At 41.0% G+C, this 19,074-nt stretch overlaps 2 protein-coding genes across 3 annotated transcripts in view; one reads left to right on the top strand and one right to left on the bottom strand.

Annotated features, from left to right (window-relative positions):
- The window catches only part of LOC308399219 (uncharacterized protein), a 36,767-nt gene extending 18,277 nt beyond the window's left edge, over positions 1-18,490 (top strand). For both annotated transcript variants that reach the window (XM_080886334.1, XM_080886333.1), the window contains 15 exons: positions 3,405-3,519; positions 3,612-3,745; positions 3,878-4,104; positions 4,208-4,322; positions 6,059-6,358; positions 6,980-7,206; positions 7,324-7,412; positions 7,499-7,599; positions 8,205-8,440; positions 8,571-8,659; positions 12,658-12,869; positions 14,022-15,013; positions 15,146-15,215; positions 17,478-17,652; positions 17,770-18,490. In XM_080886334.1, coding sequence (XP_080742460.1) covers positions 3,405-3,519; positions 3,612-3,745; positions 3,878-4,104; positions 4,208-4,322; positions 6,059-6,358; positions 6,980-7,206; positions 7,324-7,412; positions 7,499-7,599; positions 8,205-8,440; positions 8,571-8,659; positions 12,658-12,869; positions 14,022-15,013; positions 15,146-15,215; positions 17,478-17,652; positions 17,770-17,974 — 3,287 coding nt within the window. In that variant the 3' untranslated portion in view covers positions 17,975-18,490. The remainder of the gene's footprint in view (positions 1-3,404; positions 3,520-3,611; positions 3,746-3,877; positions 4,105-4,207; positions 4,323-6,058; positions 6,359-6,979; positions 7,207-7,323; positions 7,413-7,498; positions 7,600-8,204; positions 8,441-8,570; positions 8,660-12,657; positions 12,870-14,021; positions 15,014-15,145; positions 15,216-17,477; positions 17,653-17,769) is intronic.
- On the bottom strand, positions 613-2,750 carry LOC308400294 (E3 SUMO-protein ligase ZBED1-like; the record flags this gene model as incomplete). Its single annotated transcript, XM_080887922.1, has 2 exons — positions 1,453-2,750; positions 613-1,288 (listed from the first exon to the last, which is right to left on the bottom strand). The coding sequence occupies exons 1-2, from the start codon at positions 2,517-2,519 to the stop codon at positions 613-615; spliced, it is 1,743 nt and encodes a 580-aa protein (XP_080744048.1). The 5' UTR covers positions 2,520-2,750.
- Positions 18,491-19,074: the final 584 nt, after the last annotated feature.

Here is a 19,074-nt window from a genome sequence, read left to right as displayed (position 1 = left end):
GAACAGCAGTGGGGACAGAGCATCTCCTTGGTAGATCCCGCACTTGATGGTGACTTGTGCTATGGGCTTGGAGTTGGCCTCTAATGTTGTACGCCATATATATATATATATATATATATATATATATATATATATATATATATATATATATACATATATATATATATATATATATATATATATATATATATATATTAGTGCTGTCAATAGATTAAAAAAAAATTAACTAACTAATCTCACAATTTTCTGTTATTAATTGCGATTAATCTCAATTATTTTATTAATAGCCTGGCTCCAATTACATTTTTTTTATTCTTTATATTTTAAGATTGTAACAGACATTTATGCAACACAATGAAGTAAATGCAGAATAAACACAAAGAATGTATGCTGAAATTCAAAGAGAATTTTAATAGTTTTCATCAATCGTTAACACAGTGAAAACTTACAAAAAACCTTTAAGGCCATCAACAGTGACTGAACCCAGGCCTACAGGTTAAAGTGAATATCATAACAATAAAGGGTGCACAAAACTCAGTATTTAAAACACAAAAAGACACAGCTGAAAACCCAGAATGTTGAACATTTTTCACTTCAAAGGAGCAATCTGGATTAGTCCTTCTTTGCACTCAGCCAGTTACTGAGGCAGACTATTCTGTTTACATTGTCTGATGACAAAGAAGCACGCTTCTTTTGAATGATGTGACCTGAGAGTGAGAATAATCTCTCACAAGGCACTGTGGTTGTAGGGGTTGACAGGTACTTGCGTGCAATAGGTGCCAGCCTGGCATGTGCTCCTTCTCTCTTTAACCACCACTGTAGTGGACACTCTCCTATGTCAATTTTGGGCTCTGCTTTGTACAGATTCAGACAGCAGTCTATAGCATCTTCCTCTTCCTCTGTATCTGAATCAGGAGAACCCAGCAAGCAGATGGACATCTTGCTCTTCTTTGGTGAGGGTTCCTCTGTTGTCTGAACAGATGGTTGGTGTGCATCCGTCTCTGACATCAGAAGGTCATGTACTGATGCCCACACCTCTCTTCTTTCATCTTTGGAAAGGCATTTAAGATCTTTAAACCTGGGATCAAGGGCAGTAGCGATCTTCAGCCATGTGAGATTGCTGCTGTCCCTCCGCTGAGCTAGGTCTGTGGTAAAAATCTTCTTAAACCTCAAAACGTAGACTGGGTCATCATCTGAGGGCTCCATAATCCTGAACAAATGACACAAGGCTGGCAACACCATGGAACAAGAGACATACCGCTCTCCTCCCAGCAGTTCGGTAACATATCTGCAATAGAAAGATCAAGTCTGTATTTTTCTATTAATCACACAGAGACAAACATAAAAACTACATATGAAAATACACAGAGAGGTGGAGGTGGAGAACATACTTGAAAACAAAGCTAGAATGCAAAGATAGACACACAATCATGAGAAACAAAATGTATTTACCTGCAAGGTTCCAGTAGTTCCTCCAGCTTTTGCAGTCTGTCAAGCTCCTGGTCAGTCAACATAGTCACCTTGCTGTTTTGTTGAGTCAGGATGGTGGTCAGCCCAAATTTGTTTCTCTGGATCCGCTTGATCATCTCTAGGGTGGAGTTCCATCTTGTTGGAACGTCCTGAACAAGCGGTTCTGTTTGATGTCCATGTGCAGCTTGCTGTGCCTTTAATTCCTGAGCGTTTGCTGGACTATGCTTAAAATGTCCAACAATCTTGCGACATTTGGCCAGAGCCCTTTCAAATGCGCTGTCATTAAGAGAAACTGTGACCGTTCTTTGCAGAATGTGGGCCATGCAGGGCATGTGTTCAAATGGAAGTAGTCTGGCGGCTGCAACCATGTTACGAGCACTGTCGGTGCCAAGCGTGGTTACCTTGTCCTTGATTTTCCATTCGTTTGCAACATTCAGAAAATGGTCAGCACACGCCTCAGCATAGTGTCTCTCTTCAGTTTTACTCACTGTTAGTGCAAACGATTGCATAGTCCAGTCGTTATCAATAAAATGCGCCATGACCCCCAAGTAATTATCGTTGTTCACCGAAGTCCAGTGGTCTCCGGTGAGAGCGACATTCCTTACTTGCACAAGCTTGCTGGACTGCTGAGCCCTCTGGTCCCCATACAAAGTGTGCAGTCTCGACACAATGGTTCCTCTCGAGGGCAGATTGTAACACTCATCTCCTGATGCAGCACGAATGACTTCTCTCAGTCCATCATCTTCTACTATGCTAACTGGTCGGCAGTTTTTAGCTATCCAAACAACCAAGGAATTGGTTACCTTTTCTCTCACATTTTTTGTTATTCGTCCACAAGCACCATACTCCTGAAGCGTAGACTGGCGAGGTCCCGTAGAGGTGGATTCAGTTGGGTGTTTTGCTCTCAGGTGATACGCCAGTGATGAACTGCTTCTGTGGTACTTGAATTCAGCTTTGCAAATTGTGCATCTTACTCTCGTTTTGTCCAACAAGCCATCAGGCAACTTCTTAAAGAGAAACTTTCCACCCAAAAGTCCGCCCTCGTCCATGCTTGCGTGTGTTAGCTAGTGTTAGCTAGATAGTAGCATGGTGTCACTTCTTCTTCTAATCATTTCTGTCAGGCCAAACGCCAGCATAGCACACTGTTGCCCCCTCCTCCAGAGGTGCTCATGAATTTAAAGGTCTTAGATTACAGGAAATTAATAAAAAAACAAAATCAGCGTTAAATTTTTTTAATGCATTAAACATTTCGCGTTGATCTTAACAATTAACGCGATAATTTTGACAGCACTAATATATATATATATATATATATATATATATATATATAGAGAGAGAGAGAGAGAGAGAGAGAGAGAGAGAGAGGTAGATATGGTGTAACAAATGCGTGTTACAAAGTTTATATGGTTTTCCATTGGGTCCTTTCTCGGGCCAGGTACTTTTTTTAGTACCTACTCAGCCAAAGCAATTCAGTCAATCTGAAAATGTAACGTCAACAGATTGCATTCCACCGATTGGCTAGTCAGTTTTGTCACTCGATGACTCATGAGAGCATGTCATTCACAAAAATCAAATCCTCAAAGCCTGTCTCCAAATCTGACAAAAAGCTATAGACCACACAGCAGGTCTACCATCGCCTCAAGTTTCTCCAGTGTGATGTTGTGCTTTTGTTGTATGCAAAATGGGACTTTTAGTAGTATTGCTGTAATGACCTTGCACACATAGGCAGTACTTGATTGTAATGAAAAACAATTTAACTGAGTTGGGTCGAGCCGAGAAGGTTGTAATGGAAAAGATACATTAGCTCATGTCCTCTTAAAGCACAAACAGTAGATAGTAGCAGCATGCTCCCTTTCGGTTATGTAAATGGTCAAGTTCTTGTTGAGCCGGGCAACACATAATTGTGACTAACATAAGAATTTATTTGTTCCTAGGGGTGGACGACAGTAGGAGCCTGGGATTTCAGGCACCGATAGAGGATGAAGAGTATGAATATTTAGAGCAGGAGGAAGGATACACGACAGAGCTGGATTATGTAACAACATCAAGGTTAAAAGACAAGTGCATAAATGTCTACTATGTACAAAAGTATATGTGTTATCTTTTGTATCCCAGCTCCCGTTTTTCCGTGTTTTCCTTAGGTTCTTGACTCAAACAGTTCCGTCTAAGAGGAGAAAAAAACATGGCAAACGTCGAATCAGCAAATCACAAAATTGCATAGATCTCAAAATCCGCATATTGGAAAACCCAAACATTGAAGTGCTTTCAAATACTGGTAAGTCTAAAGCAAACGTGATGTGAAATTTAAATGTTAAAAACAGAATGAAAACACCTCAGTACACATGAAACTCTGGAGCAGATGTGGAAGATTTCACTGTGATTGATTCAGTGTTCCTCTGTGTTCTAGTGTTTCGGATGTACCGGCTTCACAAGCTGAAGGTTCGTCGTGGTTTGAAGGAAGCTGACTTCCTGAAACTACTCAGGACTACCTTCCCTCAGCTGGCTGGAGATGAACCTTTTGACCTTTTCTTATATTGCAACCTCAAGAAACTGAAACCTCTGCAAGTAGACTCTGTGACACCAGAGGAAATCATCAGAGTTTCTCGGGGATCTACCCTCTACATACGACTGCAGGTACTGTGCTGAGAAGATTTAACTGATCTCAACAGCGTTACCAAAGATTACAACACATTGACAACTTGATTTGAGAAGAAAATTCCGACCTTCTGTAAAACAGAAAGAAGATGCTGATGAAGATCATGAAGATCTTCCATCCACTGAGACAGACACCCATATAAATCTCAGAATCCGCATCCTGGAAAAGCGAAAGATTAATGTTTTGTCAAAACAAGGTAAGTCTAAAGCAAACATGATGTGAAATTTAGATGTTTCTGCTATAAAAATGCAGCACATGTAAGCCGTATATCACCTTGTTACCTACTAGGTAAGTTCTGAAGTGCTTTTCACCCTTTTACCTGCTCGGAGATCGGTCTATTAAACACAGGTGAAGCTGATGGTCTCCACCACACCTCTATACCAAAAACAGTCATTTGCACCTTGTAAATCACAATTGTTGATGCCAGTAATGCTCGAGAGCAGCTGAAACCCTGGTCAGGACCAATGTTCCCTCTAAGCTGCGTACTGCGTACAGAAAATCTAGGTTGCGCGCAAAAAAAAAAATCTAACCTGAATTGAAATTAAAGTAAATATTTTAACAATTCTGTTTTTTGCAGTGTTAGTAAGTGACTGGCTGCTCCCGTATGGGGTTAGACCGATGCCACCTTATCCCATAGTCCAGCCAATAATGCGATTCACATTCGTATATACGCAGCTAATCAACATCGCTAACAGGCTATGACAGCGTCCTTATGTGTCGACACCGGTGTTTTAGCTAGCAAAGTGGCGTGACTGATGTGGCGTGAAGCCACGTTAGTGTATAACCATTGGAGATGTGAGCAGGACAGACAGAACAATTGACGGAATAAGTGTGGACTTTATACCAGTTTTTAAATTGTGTTGATAGGCCACGTAAAACCAGAGTTATGACAAAAATATCTGCAATGTTTGGTTTTCTTCCTGAATATTATCATTGTTTATATTTACTGCGGGAAGAAATGGTAAAAACTGCGTTTTATAAGGAAAACGCTCGAAAGCACTCTCCACCTGTGAGCAAAGACAAAACCAAAAAGCCCCCACCCTTTCCCATTCGTCGAAAAATGTACCATGTCGACCAATCAAAACATGATATGGCAATATGGCATTTAGTGGTTTAGGAATGGGGGGGCATCAAATTTGATGCAGAACAGCTGACTGTTCCGTAAATAGTTTGAAATGTTTTTTTAAAAAAATGCCTTAGTTGCATTTTTAGGTAAACAGTTGCAAAAAACTTTGTTTGCAAAACTCAGTAACTTTTTTGAAGAAGTAACTATATAATTAACTGCCCGACATCAACTGTATTTTGCAGACAGAGCGTTACAGGACTATCTCCCAGACCAGACTCATACCCATAATACAAGTCAGAGCTTGTATGTAAATGTAAATGCTATAATTTGATTATTTTAATAAACCATGTAACTTGGATGGATTCGATGCTGGCATGACCACAGTGCACACGTCTGATGTCGCTCACAATGGTCCAAGGGATCGCTCAGGGAGTTTGTGTGTTCGCTCAGACACATGAAAAATTAGAGGGAACATTGGTCAGGACACATATACCGTTTGTGCTGCCTCCCTGCACTCTACATGGACATCTTCATCTTTCTGCACTACTCCCTGGTCTAAGAATTGTAACATATTAATAAAGAAATATGTACTATAATACCAAGAATATTTTCATTATAAAACACAATGAAAACACCTCAGTACACATGAAACTCTGGAGCAGATGTGGAAGATTTCACTGTGATGATTGGAACATTAGGAGCCCATGTCACCACTGGTACCTCCAAACTGTGAAAGCAGATTCCAGATTCAATTGGAAAGTAGTATCAGACGAACATTTAGTGAAAGTACAACAGGAAAGTGATGATTTCTTTCTCCTAATACTGGAAAAATTGAACTGATCTCTCAGCGTTCCTCTGTGTTCTAGTGTTTCAGACGTGCCCGCTTCACAAGCTGAAGGTTCATCGTGGTTTGCAGGAAGCTGACTTCCTGAAACTACTCAGGTCTACCTTCCCTCAGCTGGCTGGAGATGAACCTTTTGACCTTTTTTTAAGGGCCAAGCACAACAAACTCAAACCTCTGAAAGGAGACTCTGTGACACCAGAGGAAATCATCAGAGTTTCTCGGGGATCTACCCTCTACATACAACAGTCACTGTGTCCAGAAGATTTAAGACTTAAGATCCGCATCCTTGAGGACCCTAAGATTGATAAGATCACAAATATAAGTAAGTTTAAAGCTTTTAACCTTCAAAGATCTTTGGAAGGATTTGATGCCGTTAACGTTTTCTACCTCTTATTAGCTCCTTAACTTGATTTAGAGGCTTTGCATGTCTCAAGAGTCCAACGTACTAGTCATCCAGCTCTCTGTGCAGGTTTGCTGAGTTACCCGTTTATTAGTTGATTCAGGAAAACATGTCTTCTAACTTGTCGATGACTGAAACTGCTCTGACTGTAGTCACACTACCCGCTGTCTTAAAAAACCTCGTAACATTATAAAAGATACCTCACACTCTGGCCACTCCCTGTTTGAACTGTTGCCCTCGGGCCGACGGTACAAAGCAATCAGCGTAAGGACAAACAGACTCAAACACAGCTTTTACCAAATCAGAAAAATATGTCTTGATGCTGCTACTAAAAAAATGTCCATCACGCTACTCCTGAAGTGATCTATGCACTGACTGAGGCATGTGTGTGGGGATTGATTTTATTTTACAAATTTTATTTAAAGTTTACATTTGTATGGATGATGCATTGATCAGAGATCAATTCTAATTTCGTTCTACCTGTGACAATGACAAAAAAGACATTCTGATTCTGACTTTGTGAGCTTCTCTGTTTTCTCTCAGTGTGTCAGAATCACCCGTCTCATGAGCTGAATGTTCCTCGTGGTCTTCAGGAGGCTGACTTCCTGGCTCTGCTGAGGTCCACTTTCCCTCAGCTGGCTGCTGGTGAACCTTTTACCATCTTAATTGGTCGCAACCACGATCTAATTCCTCCAAGAGTGGAGAGTATGACTGCAGAAGAGATCTGCAAGAACAGGACTAGGAATCCTGGTATTTACATCCGACTGAAGGTACTGCAAGAACCAATTTAACATCAGGGTGAAAACATTGTTTAAATGTAGAGCATGTTGTTCTGAATAAAAAATCAGATAAAAAAACTATTCTTTTACTTTTTGGTGGAAATTTAGGGTCCAGAGAAAAGGTCTCTACAGAGAGAAGATGCTACCGCTGCTGAACTTCCTCCACCCAGCCTGGATCCAACCACACTGACCACTGAGTGAGTCAAAGAAAAGAGTAAGCTGCTGCTGTTAGAGTTTGTTATTTATGTCAACAGTTCAATCCAATTTTGTTCTTTTCCCCCAGAGTTGAGTCTGAGAAACCTCAGATCAGTCAATCAGACACCCACGTGCATCTCAAGGTCCACATTGTGGAGGACCCTCAGATGGATACCATCTCGCCCAATCGTAAGTTCAAAGCCTTTTAATTTATCTGTCCAGTACAATATTCAGTTATCACCACTGTGATCACATGCTGAGCTGAAATAATAAAGAGTAGCCGAGCATAGCTCCTAGGGTGGTCAGGACACATTTGTGACTATGAGGTCCTTTGTAGAGCTCTGTAGGCATGCTGCTGGATGGTTTGGGAAGCTTGTGATGACCTGAGTTTGGACCAGTTTGTCAAAGCACTTCATGATTACTGGAGCACGAGCCACTACACAGCAGTCATTCAGAATGCTGATGGTGGTCATTTTTTGGTAGTGGTACCGTGATAGAGGATTTCAAGCAAGGCTGTCAGTGGTAAGGCTTAATGTTGGGGACATGGTCTCTTTGACTGACAGGTGGCTGTAGCTGCTTCCTGAACCTCAGCTGGACCTCTGGATTGTGTTTGTGCTCTTGGAGCCTTTTGGACCATTTTAATGCAAATATCTGATAAATATTGTAGTTGCTTTGCAGCTGATAACAGACTGTCTAAGACGTCTGAGCTCTTGTTTTTTGAATGAAATTGTCAGGTTTTGGTGTGATGCTCCCTGTTAGCTGGCAACTTAGCACTCTTTCCTGTTTTATCCCAGTGTTTCAGAATTACCTGCCTCATGAGCTGCAGGTTCCTCGAGGTCTTCAGGAGGCTGACTTCCTAGCTCAGCTGAGGTCAACCTTCCCTCAGCTGGCTGCTGCTGAACCTCTGGAGCTCCTGATATCTAATGACGACAAGATACTAGAGCTTCTAAATATGGAGTCACTGACAACTGAGGAGATCAAAGAGGCTGTCCAGTCAACTGGGAGTGCTACCCTCTTTGTTCGATTGAAGGTACTGTGTCAGATTCAGCATTTCTGCCTTTGTAGATTTTTCTTTTGTCCTTCTTAATCCCTCCACATGGCATTGTCAGAAACCATTAATTACAAAACCCATACTAAATAAAAACTATAAAACTTTCCAGGCCTCAGAGGATGTTCAGGATGATGTGAATAAGCTTGATGGTGCTGAAGACTCTTCATCCTTTTCTGAACAAACCACACTGCACAGGAGGTAAGTGATTAATAAAAAACGGTAAAATTGGAGAATGAAAACACAGTTTCATAGCATTTATTATGTTGCATTTTGGAAATGGACAGTGACAAATGGACTGATTCCTATATAGCGCTTTTCTTCTCTCCTGGAGTACTCAAAGCGCTGTTTACAACATTCCTCATTCACCCACTCACACAAGGACTTCTAACCTCAAGTACAATCTAACCAACATTCACACTCCAGTTGACGCATCGGAGGGCAACTTGGGGTTAGTATCTTTCCCAAGGATATTTGGCATACAGACTGGGGAAGCAAAGGTTCGAACCACCAACCTTCCAATCAGTAGCTGATCTGCTCTACCACCACAGCCCCACCTTTCCCCACCCTGCCCTGCCCCGAAGATGGTAGTTTGACCCATCTTCAATCTTATGGGTTAGAAACCTTTTTGAAGATGAAGATGAAAGAAGTTACATCTTGGAGAAAGAATGAAGAGGGCTGCATTGGTGTGGCCAAAAAACATATTCTGCAATGTTCTCCCTTGAGACATTGCTGTAGAAAACCGGCTTACCTCTGGTCTCAAAGGTGTTCAGAAACAGTAAAGATCAAAAAACACAATAAGCTTTCTCCTGGTTGCACTCCTACCTGGTGTGCTGTCTTCTGGCTTTAATATTTTGAGCTGTTTGATATTTCCTGTTGTATGGGTAGACTAGGGCTGCCAAAACTATTATTTTGATAGTCGACTAGCAACCGATTATTTTTGCAATTAGTCGACTAATCAAATCGTGCATCTATTGGATGTATACCGTACAGCTTATTGCATCAGCATGTGTCTGCTCTTATATAACTATCATTAGCTTACAGTAGAGCTGGGCGATATAAGATTTTTTCATATCACGATATGTTTTTTTCATTTCAGGCGATAACGATATCTATCACGATATCAGCCAAATAACTATATTTGTAAGATTTAAATGTGCCGTTGCTCACAAGTAAAATGTGAAATAATCAGCAGCTTGTTTTTATTTAAATATTTATTTCCCATAATAAGTTCATCCATTAAGCGGACGCGAATGGATGGATGAAGTTCAACAGGGTAGATGTCTGACAAAAGCCGAATGACGAATTAGCGCTTCCAGTCAGAGACTGAGGCTACGTCCACACGTACACGGGTATTTTTGAAAACGGAGATTTTCCGTTTTCGTTTTAAAAAATAATCCCGTCCACACATAAAGGCAGAAATGAAGGTAAACGCTGCTATGAACATGCCAAAGCAGCAGGTGGAGCTAGATTCCTAACCGTGCAGAAATGTTGGCCAATCAGAAGTCTAGAAGCCTCGGTGGGAAAAAGTAAACAAAGCTGGGGAATAGAAGCAGAACCGAGTCGTATGTGTGGAGGGACAGTAACTGTGTGTATATGTAAGCATTTAAACACTGTAGAGAGTAGAATCAACAGTAACAGTATTGTAGAAATTCATTTCACCGAAACAATAACGTGGCGCACAGTGTGACGCATGCACCAGTTTATTGTATTTCCAGACTTGCTTTCGGCACAACTTACAGTGCACGCTACTCTATTTTTTGTCAGACTTGAAATAGCCGAAATACCTTCACACTACAGAACTTCTATGGCTCTTCCGTTCGACAATCTCTCCGGCATTGGAACCATCATCTGTTTTCTCTTCGGTAACCTTCGGTCACGCTTGGTTGATTTTTCTAGTCGGCACACTCATTTCCTCCATTACCCGGGCGGTACGGTCGCTGGCTGCTTCCCAAACAAATACACATGTGCGGCTTGGCACTTGTGCTGTACGTAACAAGTCACGCAACATGACGCTGCGGCTGTGATTGGTTCGGCTCTGCGCTACTTAATTTGGATTGGCTGACCTTTTTTTTTTTTTTTTAAGAGGACAAGAGTGGCGAGGTCTATCGCGATAGTTTAATTTCTCTATCGAGTAAAAGTTATATTGCGATACATATCGTTATCGTTCTATCGCCCAGCGCTAGCTTACAGCTTGAAGTGTTTAAGGTATGTGCTAACTTAAAATAAAGACAAGATGATAGTTTATTAAACCTTTAATGAAATTTGCAGATTGTCTCAGTGGAGTTTAATAAACTCAGCCGTCTGCTTCTCGCTCCCTAAAATTTAACAGGACATTGGAGTAAATTCTCGACCATCTCACACTTCTGTTTAATCAGTTTTCTGTTTGACATTTATTCAGCTGTGTGAAGACTATAACTTTAATCTCAACCAAACTGATTTACTCAGGAACAAATAAAAAACACTGAAAAAATCCAAACAATGACATTTTTAAGTTATCTAAGTGACTTATATATGTTTAACCTGAGTAGCAAAAGACCGCGGGGGAGTCGAAAATGATGTGCCGGGGGTTGACTGTTCTCGCTGGCTCTAGTGAGTCTTGACCTCCTGGTCAGCTATCGAGCTGGTGCGTAACAGGTGTCTCCGAAAACGTCGGAGCACTTTTGCAAATATGTGATGTCTTGGTAAATTGAGCAGATATTTGAAGCTTACACAGCTACATTCTCGCCTGAAAATATCTTAAAAGTTTGTTACTCTTACACTCTTTCTGGGTTGTCTGTGAAGGTTCTCAGTCATCCAGGTCATCGTAGTCAAAGGAGCTTGTAAAGAAAAGCGTCTGGACTTCTTTAAGTTGCTTGAAGACGTTTCACCTCTCATCCGAGAAGCTTCTTCAGTTCTAAGGTCAAATGGTGGCGAGTCCCAGATTTTCAGGGTTGCAAAATAAACCTTTAAGATATTTTTAGGCGAGAATGTAGTTTTGCGACCCAGAAAGAGTAATATTAAAACTAAGTAGCTGCTGCCGTTGTTGGAAACTGGGCCGCGCTATGAATTCTGGGATAGGTTGGGCCACGAAGGATACACCCGACCCATCAATCAAATCTAGGGAAAAAGAGGGTGGATTTTTTTGGCCATATTTCGAGGAGTCTTCGAATTTGGACACCCTTCGTCGCGTTAAACTACTTACCTACTACTTACTTCTGCGTCTTTCAGAATCTTACAAAACTTCCAACGACGTGTCGACTTTTAAATTACTTGTCGATGATTTTTATAGTCAACATAAGCGTGACTCCTCAGCAGTGGTGATCTGCAACTTAAAGTGATGTACAGAATGAAAAATGAACTATCTGGAAGTTGTTGTTCACTCATATCATATCAAACCTTGAAATACAGGCTTCCTTAAAAAGATTGATTAAATGATTGATTGAAAACTTTGAGCAGCTCCAGTGCTGGATGGCAGATGTTATGTTAGCAGAGTTTTGCTGCTATTGTTTCTTTTCATTGCTATTGAATGCAACCTGATCTTTGCCCAGAGAGTAATGAAACATTATGATTACCGCTCCATTTATCAGGTATGGCATCACTGGCAAGATGTGGCGTCATCACTTCTTTTCCTCTTATACTAGACTATGGGTATATGGATGATAGGTAGCTGTTTAAGATACAAAGGTGTATAATAAGACATGATGGTCTGAACACTGCTGATTAGCATGCTAGCTGGCATGCTAATCAGCAGTGGATGTAAAATGTAGACATGTTTAATATTTCTATTTTTAACATTCTGTTGATATTATTGATTATATTATAAGTTAATTTTTGCGTGTTTTGATCTTAAAGTATGTATTGACAATTGTCAATTGTTTTCAAGCTAATTTGCGAATCTGATTTGAGAAAGGCAGTCAGGTTTGCCAAACTGCACAGCTGCTAATGATAACCTTTATGCAGGAAGCATTAGTTATTCCATTTATTCTTAAATGGAAACAGAGATGCTGGATTGCTAACCCACTATTAAAACTCCTGTTTCTAAACGAGATGCTGAATGTGAACCAAGATTGTTCCAGATTACATTGACTTTTATTCAACACTGACTACCAATTTAGCTACTGAAGAATCATTTCATGGAAATGTGTGTTTAAATGTTCAGTCTATTCTGTCTTGGAGGAAAACATTTTCATGAGTGTCGTGGATCTTTTTTCTCACAGTAATGAAAGGAAACCCTTGGATGAAGACCTGAAGGATATCATCCTCAGAGCTTTGCCATTAATTTCTGAAGACACTCAACAGTCATTGATTCATAAGCTGTTAAGTGATGGAGTGGAGTCTACCCAGGACCTAAAATTTGTCATTGAAGATGATATTGCTGACTTGCTGCCTCCCCTTCAATTACAGACACTCCTGGAAGCATTTAAAAATGGTAATGTTGACGTAAATACACTATTTTTTCTATACAATGTTATAGTAGTATATCTGATCATTTCTAACAGCCTTTTTCTTAAAATATATATTCCCTGAACACTAAATCCGTCAGTACAGCGAAATGGTAAAATTGTACTGAAAGTTTTTAAAACTGTTTTTTACTTCTGTTAACTTATTTTGTCATTCTAACACTGCTGGTTTCCCCACTGAGTGCTACAGCCAAGTGTCTGTGTTTTTTACCAAAACCTTTTAATATGATGCAGCTCTTGATCCATCCATTATGTGATGTTTATCTGGGTTCACATCAGGGGCAGCAGTCTGAACCGGACCTGCATGAATGGGTCTTTAGTAGTGCTTAGACATTTATCTAACAAGCAAACGATCCTTGATTCAATCCCAGAAAGAGACACAAATCCCTTGGGAGCTCCAGGAATAGAATCAGGATGAAAAATCTGCCAAATAAAACATCAACTACCTGTGTGGTGACCCTCTGTGGCTGAGGGAGCTTTTCACAGCGACTGCCAGCGACTTCCAGAGACTACTGGCAACCACCCTGTTGACTGTTAGATAGATGTCTAGGTTTTTCTGACCAAGGCCTTAGAGATATAATGAGTAACTTGGCTATTCAGAGGGGTATCTATCTGGATGGAGGCGCTACTCCGTTAAAAAAAAAAAACAGTTAAGGGGGATTCATTATGTCTATGGAGCCTCAGATCCTAGGGAAAATCAGAACCTTCTGGTGAGATTTTTGCTAGTATTTGTATTCTCATGTTCCTGGTTTGGTTGTTGATAAAAGGCTAGTGGGGTATTGTCTTCATTCTGGACACCAAAGTTTGTGAATATGATAACTTGGAAACAGGGTGACATAGGCGCATCTACTAAAAATCCTGGATTAGTTCAATTTCCAGTTAAATTGAACTCACCGTTAGAGGTCAAGTTTTCTGAAAACCTTAAGAATCCATAACTCAAGAACAAGGAGATGTAGGGTTTAGAAAATTATACCATAGGAGGAGGATACTGGGAGGCTCAGGGGTCGGACTGACGGTCGGCAGTATTTAAAAAAATATATATATTATTAACTTATTTTAAGCTCACCCTTGTATAAGAGACAATTGAGCTCACTGTGTGTTTTTTTCCCTTTCCTTTTCAGAGACAGACCTGGTTACTTTGGACCTGCCAGTGATTCCTTCCTCTAGCTCACTGCTCAGCAGTCCTGCAGCGTCACCTTGCTCCACTTCATCTGGTGTACTCCCACTCTCAAATCAAGAACATGACAACTCAGAAAGCTGCGGGCAAACCACCCTTTTCAGAAAACATTGGGCAGAGACGTTCCAGGTGCCCTGGGACCTCATGCCAATGGAAATTCAAGCAGCGGTTGCTGAGGGCAAGAGACCATCCCCTGCAGCAAGGAGACAGATGGTTAGAATTTTAGCAGATGAGATGAGGAAACACGAGCTAAACCCAACACGTGCTCAGTGTGTAACCATCTGCCGAAACATTGTCCGTAAGTACCCTCAGAGCTTTGCTGATCTGTGTGACAACGGTCAGCTGCTGGAAGAGGATTACATCTCGCTTGTGATTCAAATCAAAAACCGAATTGATAACCTGAAACGGACCAGCAACTTTCGCCACAGCCGTTTGTCTGGAATGAAAAGAGGATCCACCAACAATTATGGCTGCGCCAGATTTGAGCCTGGCCTGCTGCCGGAGGAGACAAATGAAACAGTGGAGCGAAAACGCCAGCGACTGGAAGAAATTTACCATCAGGATGGCTCAAGCATGGTAGAAAAAGACGAAGTAAAAGAACTCATGAAAGTAACCTTCTACCTGCAGCGCCGCCAAATAAATGCACTCCCAGTACCGGCTATTAGAGATTTAAGGGGCCGATGGCCTTATCTTTTCACACACAATGGACTTTATACTCATTTCGAGCTGCTCACTGATATCAAAGTGCTTCGCACTCTTGAGGTTGCAATGGAGGAGTGTGGACCAACCATCCTGGAGGTCTTCAGCAAGTCCACTAATCCAGATATCCAATCCATCCTCTCAGTGGGTCCAAAACTTGAACTATCCTTCTGCATCCTGCAACTTCTGATGGCTCACTTCTCCGAACCCCTCGGAGGACTGATTCTTTTTGCAAATGTGAGTTATTTTAGGGTTTTTGATTTCTTCAAAGGTGACACCTGTATCTGTTGTCTCTGTTATTGGGGAAGACAGCAGTTTTATTTGTTTCATGTTTTTGTTAATTAATTTAGTCATAACTCTGTGTCCTAGGCAAATGCCACAGCAGCTGAATTACAGACGACACTCCAACTACCTGCAACTCCTCGACTGATACTCCTCGGTATGACATACATATTTATTTTTTGTTGTTATGATTAGGGATGGGTATCGTTTAGGTTTTATCCGATACCGGTGCCAAATCGGTACTTTTGAAACAGTGCCGGTGCTCAAACGGTGCTCAAAGAATGGAGAACACAAAATTGGTCCAAAAACCTCTTATGTTCAGCTGGTTTTTTGTAAAAAGATAACAATGTTAGCCTTTTCTGCAGCTATGGGGCATATATGGTATCACTCTTGGCTGGAAGCAGTGCTTAAACAATGGAAAAAACACAAACTTTGTCCAAAAACCTCTCATGTTTAACTGTTTTCCACTTTTTCTTTGGTCATTTTAGCCTTTTTGGCCAGGGTGAAGGGAGTATCTGCCATCAAACAAGAGGACAGCTGCATGTAGCTATGATGATGTTTGCTAGTTCACCTTACATGCATTAATGTAATAACGTGGTTAGCCTACTCAACGTAAATTACACACGAACAACATTAAACTACTCACGCAGAGAAGAACGGCTGCTGCTGCCATCATCATCCTCATCATTTCTGCTACACTGGCAGGGCTAGGGGCCAGGACTCTCCTCTTCGGGTTTTTGGGGGATGTTGCATAACAGGCAACCCACCCGCAGTAGATGCGCTCGGTGTGAGGTCTCGCAGCAAGCTATCAAATACGGCGCATTTCTCGGCTTTTAAAAAAACCGCTATGCGTCGCCTGGTGTTTCATCGGATTTGAGGTGTTATCTCCTTTGACAGCATCACAGTATCAGCTTAAAGCACTTGTTGCAGGCTGCTGAGTTTGCATATTTTGCTGTGAAGTACAGCCAGACTTTTGACCGCTTCGCCTTGGACATTTTTAATCTGTAGCTCTGCTCTAACTGAACGTACGTACCTGGGCCCGCCTACTATCCTCGGAAACGTAAAATGATTGGCTAGAAGTGTATCACAGCTCAGGAAAAAAAAAGCACCGAAATAAAGCACCGAAATAAAGCACCGAAATAAAGCACCGAAATGTGCGCTGCTTTTCGGTCTGGTTACTACAGTTTATGTCAGAACCGGACACCAGTGCACATCCCTAGTTATGATTGCAAAAGCCAACAGCGTTAAGCATTAAGTGCTTCTTGAGAAGAAAAATAGCCTCACTATAATTTCATAACTCATGACTTATAATGTCATAACAAAGATTTATCTTATTACCCAAGAATCCTGTTACAACAGTGAACGTTCACCCGTTGCCAAATGCTAAAAGTCACAAGAAATTTAGTTCAACTTAAACCGAGATGAGTTAATGAGCCTTCAGTCGACCTAGAGGAGGTCAAATTTTAATTACCGGTTGCCTTTCCCCCCCCCATATTTTTCACCCGGTTTCACTGTTGGCTTCTTTCACTTGCCTTGTCTCTTTTGCACATTTTCCATGCAAACTGCAGTAATCGTCATCCAGTTAGGAAGTCACCAACAGGTCTCCAGAGACTGAAGCTTAAAACAAAAGGCAGAGTCATGCTGACGTTTTTTGGCACCTTCACAGATTGCAGGTTGTTCCTGATCTTGAATTAGAAAATGTTACCCTCACCTGTTTGTCTGCTGTAAAGCATAAATGTGGCACAACTCACATTCAATATGATGATCACTGGAAGACACCAGCTCATAATTTTCTCCATAGCTCCTCTGATATTGGAGGACTCTGTCTGGGCAGTAGAAGTTTTAGCACCTTCAAGTGGTGAAGATTCTCCATTTCCATTTTCTATTTTATTATGATGAAAAAAACACAGGAGACTTTGTATAACTTGCAAATCAAAAAATTGTCAAAGTCAATAAATTAGAAGAAAATCATGTCTTAAAAAACAGCTTCTGCAACAAGCTACTCTTCAGCACCCCAAAGAAAACAAACACAACACAAAAACAAAGCTTATCTAGCTTGCTTTTGCAAGTTGTATGCCCAAAGTTCCCTGTAAATATATGTTCAGTCAACATGAACAATGTTTTATATATTGCCGAGTCATATACACTACACAATCATCGGCATATTAAAATTTTATTTTATGGGCGCGACTCCGGAAGCTGAAGTCACGCTGTGTGACTGGAAAATCTACAGCTTTATTTTCATGCCTAACTGCGAAATTCTGGTCAGATACAGATGTTAAATGTTCTTGACAGGGTATGAGTGATGTACTTGATGGTTCTGTGTGTTTATTAACACATTTGCACTGAAGAAGTATATTGAATAAATAAGCTCATTACCATTTCAGTACTAATGGTGGGATTTTATTTGGATTTTAAGCCGAATCACCGGAAAGCTCCATTCGCCGCTGGATGATCAGTCTTGAGGGGCACATCATTTGCGAGGGCATCCAGCCGACTTTTCTGTCCGGCCTCGCTGCTGTCTTTTCTACTTACTACATCTTCAATCTTCAGTATCAAGACGATGCTGCATGCACACTGGAATTCATTCAAAGGTTAGATGAGTACATTTTCCAGCTGTTAATTTGTGATGTGAGGTCTTTGTGCTAAAAGGCTTGCAAGAACCCGTTCCTGTGTCACTTTGGATCTGACCACACATTTGTTTTTTCCAGGCGATTGATTGGGATAAATCCCGACACAGGCACCAAAGTTCCACAAGGCAAATTCCCGTCAAAGGAGACTGGGAAGTTCACACAGGAAAAGACTTCGCCAGTCAACCCCCAAGTTTTAAAACTGTTAAAGAAACTAATGGATGTGAACCCAGCTGTTTACACCCACACAACCATGTTTCCATCACTTCAGGGGACATCAAACTGACATTCATGTTTGTTTTCGTGGAGAAATCCGAATTTCTGGGGTCTGAAGAACCTCTTGGAGCAACGGCCGACACTTTGGAGCTTGCAGTGTAGTGGCTGGATATCCAGACCAGAACTTTGGGTCCCATGCACTGGTCATAGTCTACATTGTCGGTTTTAAAGAGGTATGATGTCATCAGATTGTTTTGAGAGTGCACTTTGACTAGTGCATTTGTCTTTCATTCTTCATTCGGACTTGCTGCATGCACCAAGTACCAGAAAAGTTTCTGGTGCCACAGATTCTGCAGACTGTTTATACAGATCACCCTTTGCCTTGCTTAAGACTTTGAAATGTGCAAATTCAAAGTGTGAAAGAAACAAGGAACAAATACAACTTTATGCTGTTTTCTTTGTTCAGGTTGACTTATGTTCCCCAATGCAAGCTGCTGTTTTCTAGCAGAAACTCTGAAGTACTATATTTTGTTTACTGTACACCTTTTTTTAAATTACTGTAATTAAAGTTACATTTCTGGGGTAAGATTTGGGCATTGTTTTACATTTCCTGTTTATCTTAGTTCATTGTTTACACACTGACTGCATAAAGGGCCATCTGCAGTACTATGTTTATTTACTATGCAGTACTATGTTTAGTACTATGTTTATTCAGTATGCCACAAAGTTCAAATCCTCTCAGAAGGGTTTGTACAACACGACAGTGATGCAAGCATGCCAAGTCAGCCAGTGGATTCAAACTGAGGATCTTAGTGGAATGAAAAAAAAAGTATATATATACAGGGAGTGCAGAATTATTAGGCAAATGAGTATTTTGTCCACATCATCCTCTTCATGCATGTTGTCTTACTCCAAGCTGTATAGGCTCGAAAGCCTACTACCAATTAAGCATATTAGGTGATGTGCATCTCTGTAATGAGAAGGGGTGTGGTCTAATGACATCAACACCCTATATCAGGTGTGCGTAATTATTAGGCAACTTCCTTTCCTTTGGCAAAATGGGTCAAAAGAAGGACTTGACAGGCTCAGAAAAGTCAAAAATAGTGAGATATCTTGCAGAGGGATGCAGCAGTCTCAAAATTAGTGATGGGCAGATGAAGCTTCATGAAG

This window comes from Rhamphochromis sp. 'chilingali' (assembly GCF_963969265.1).
Source record: "Rhamphochromis sp. 'chilingali' genome assembly, chromosome: 1".
In the NCBI taxonomy this organism is placed as follows: domain Eukaryota; kingdom Metazoa; phylum Chordata; class Actinopteri; order Cichliformes; family Cichlidae; genus Rhamphochromis; species Rhamphochromis sp. 'chilingali'.
This window is presented reverse-complemented; position numbering and strand designations above follow the sequence as displayed.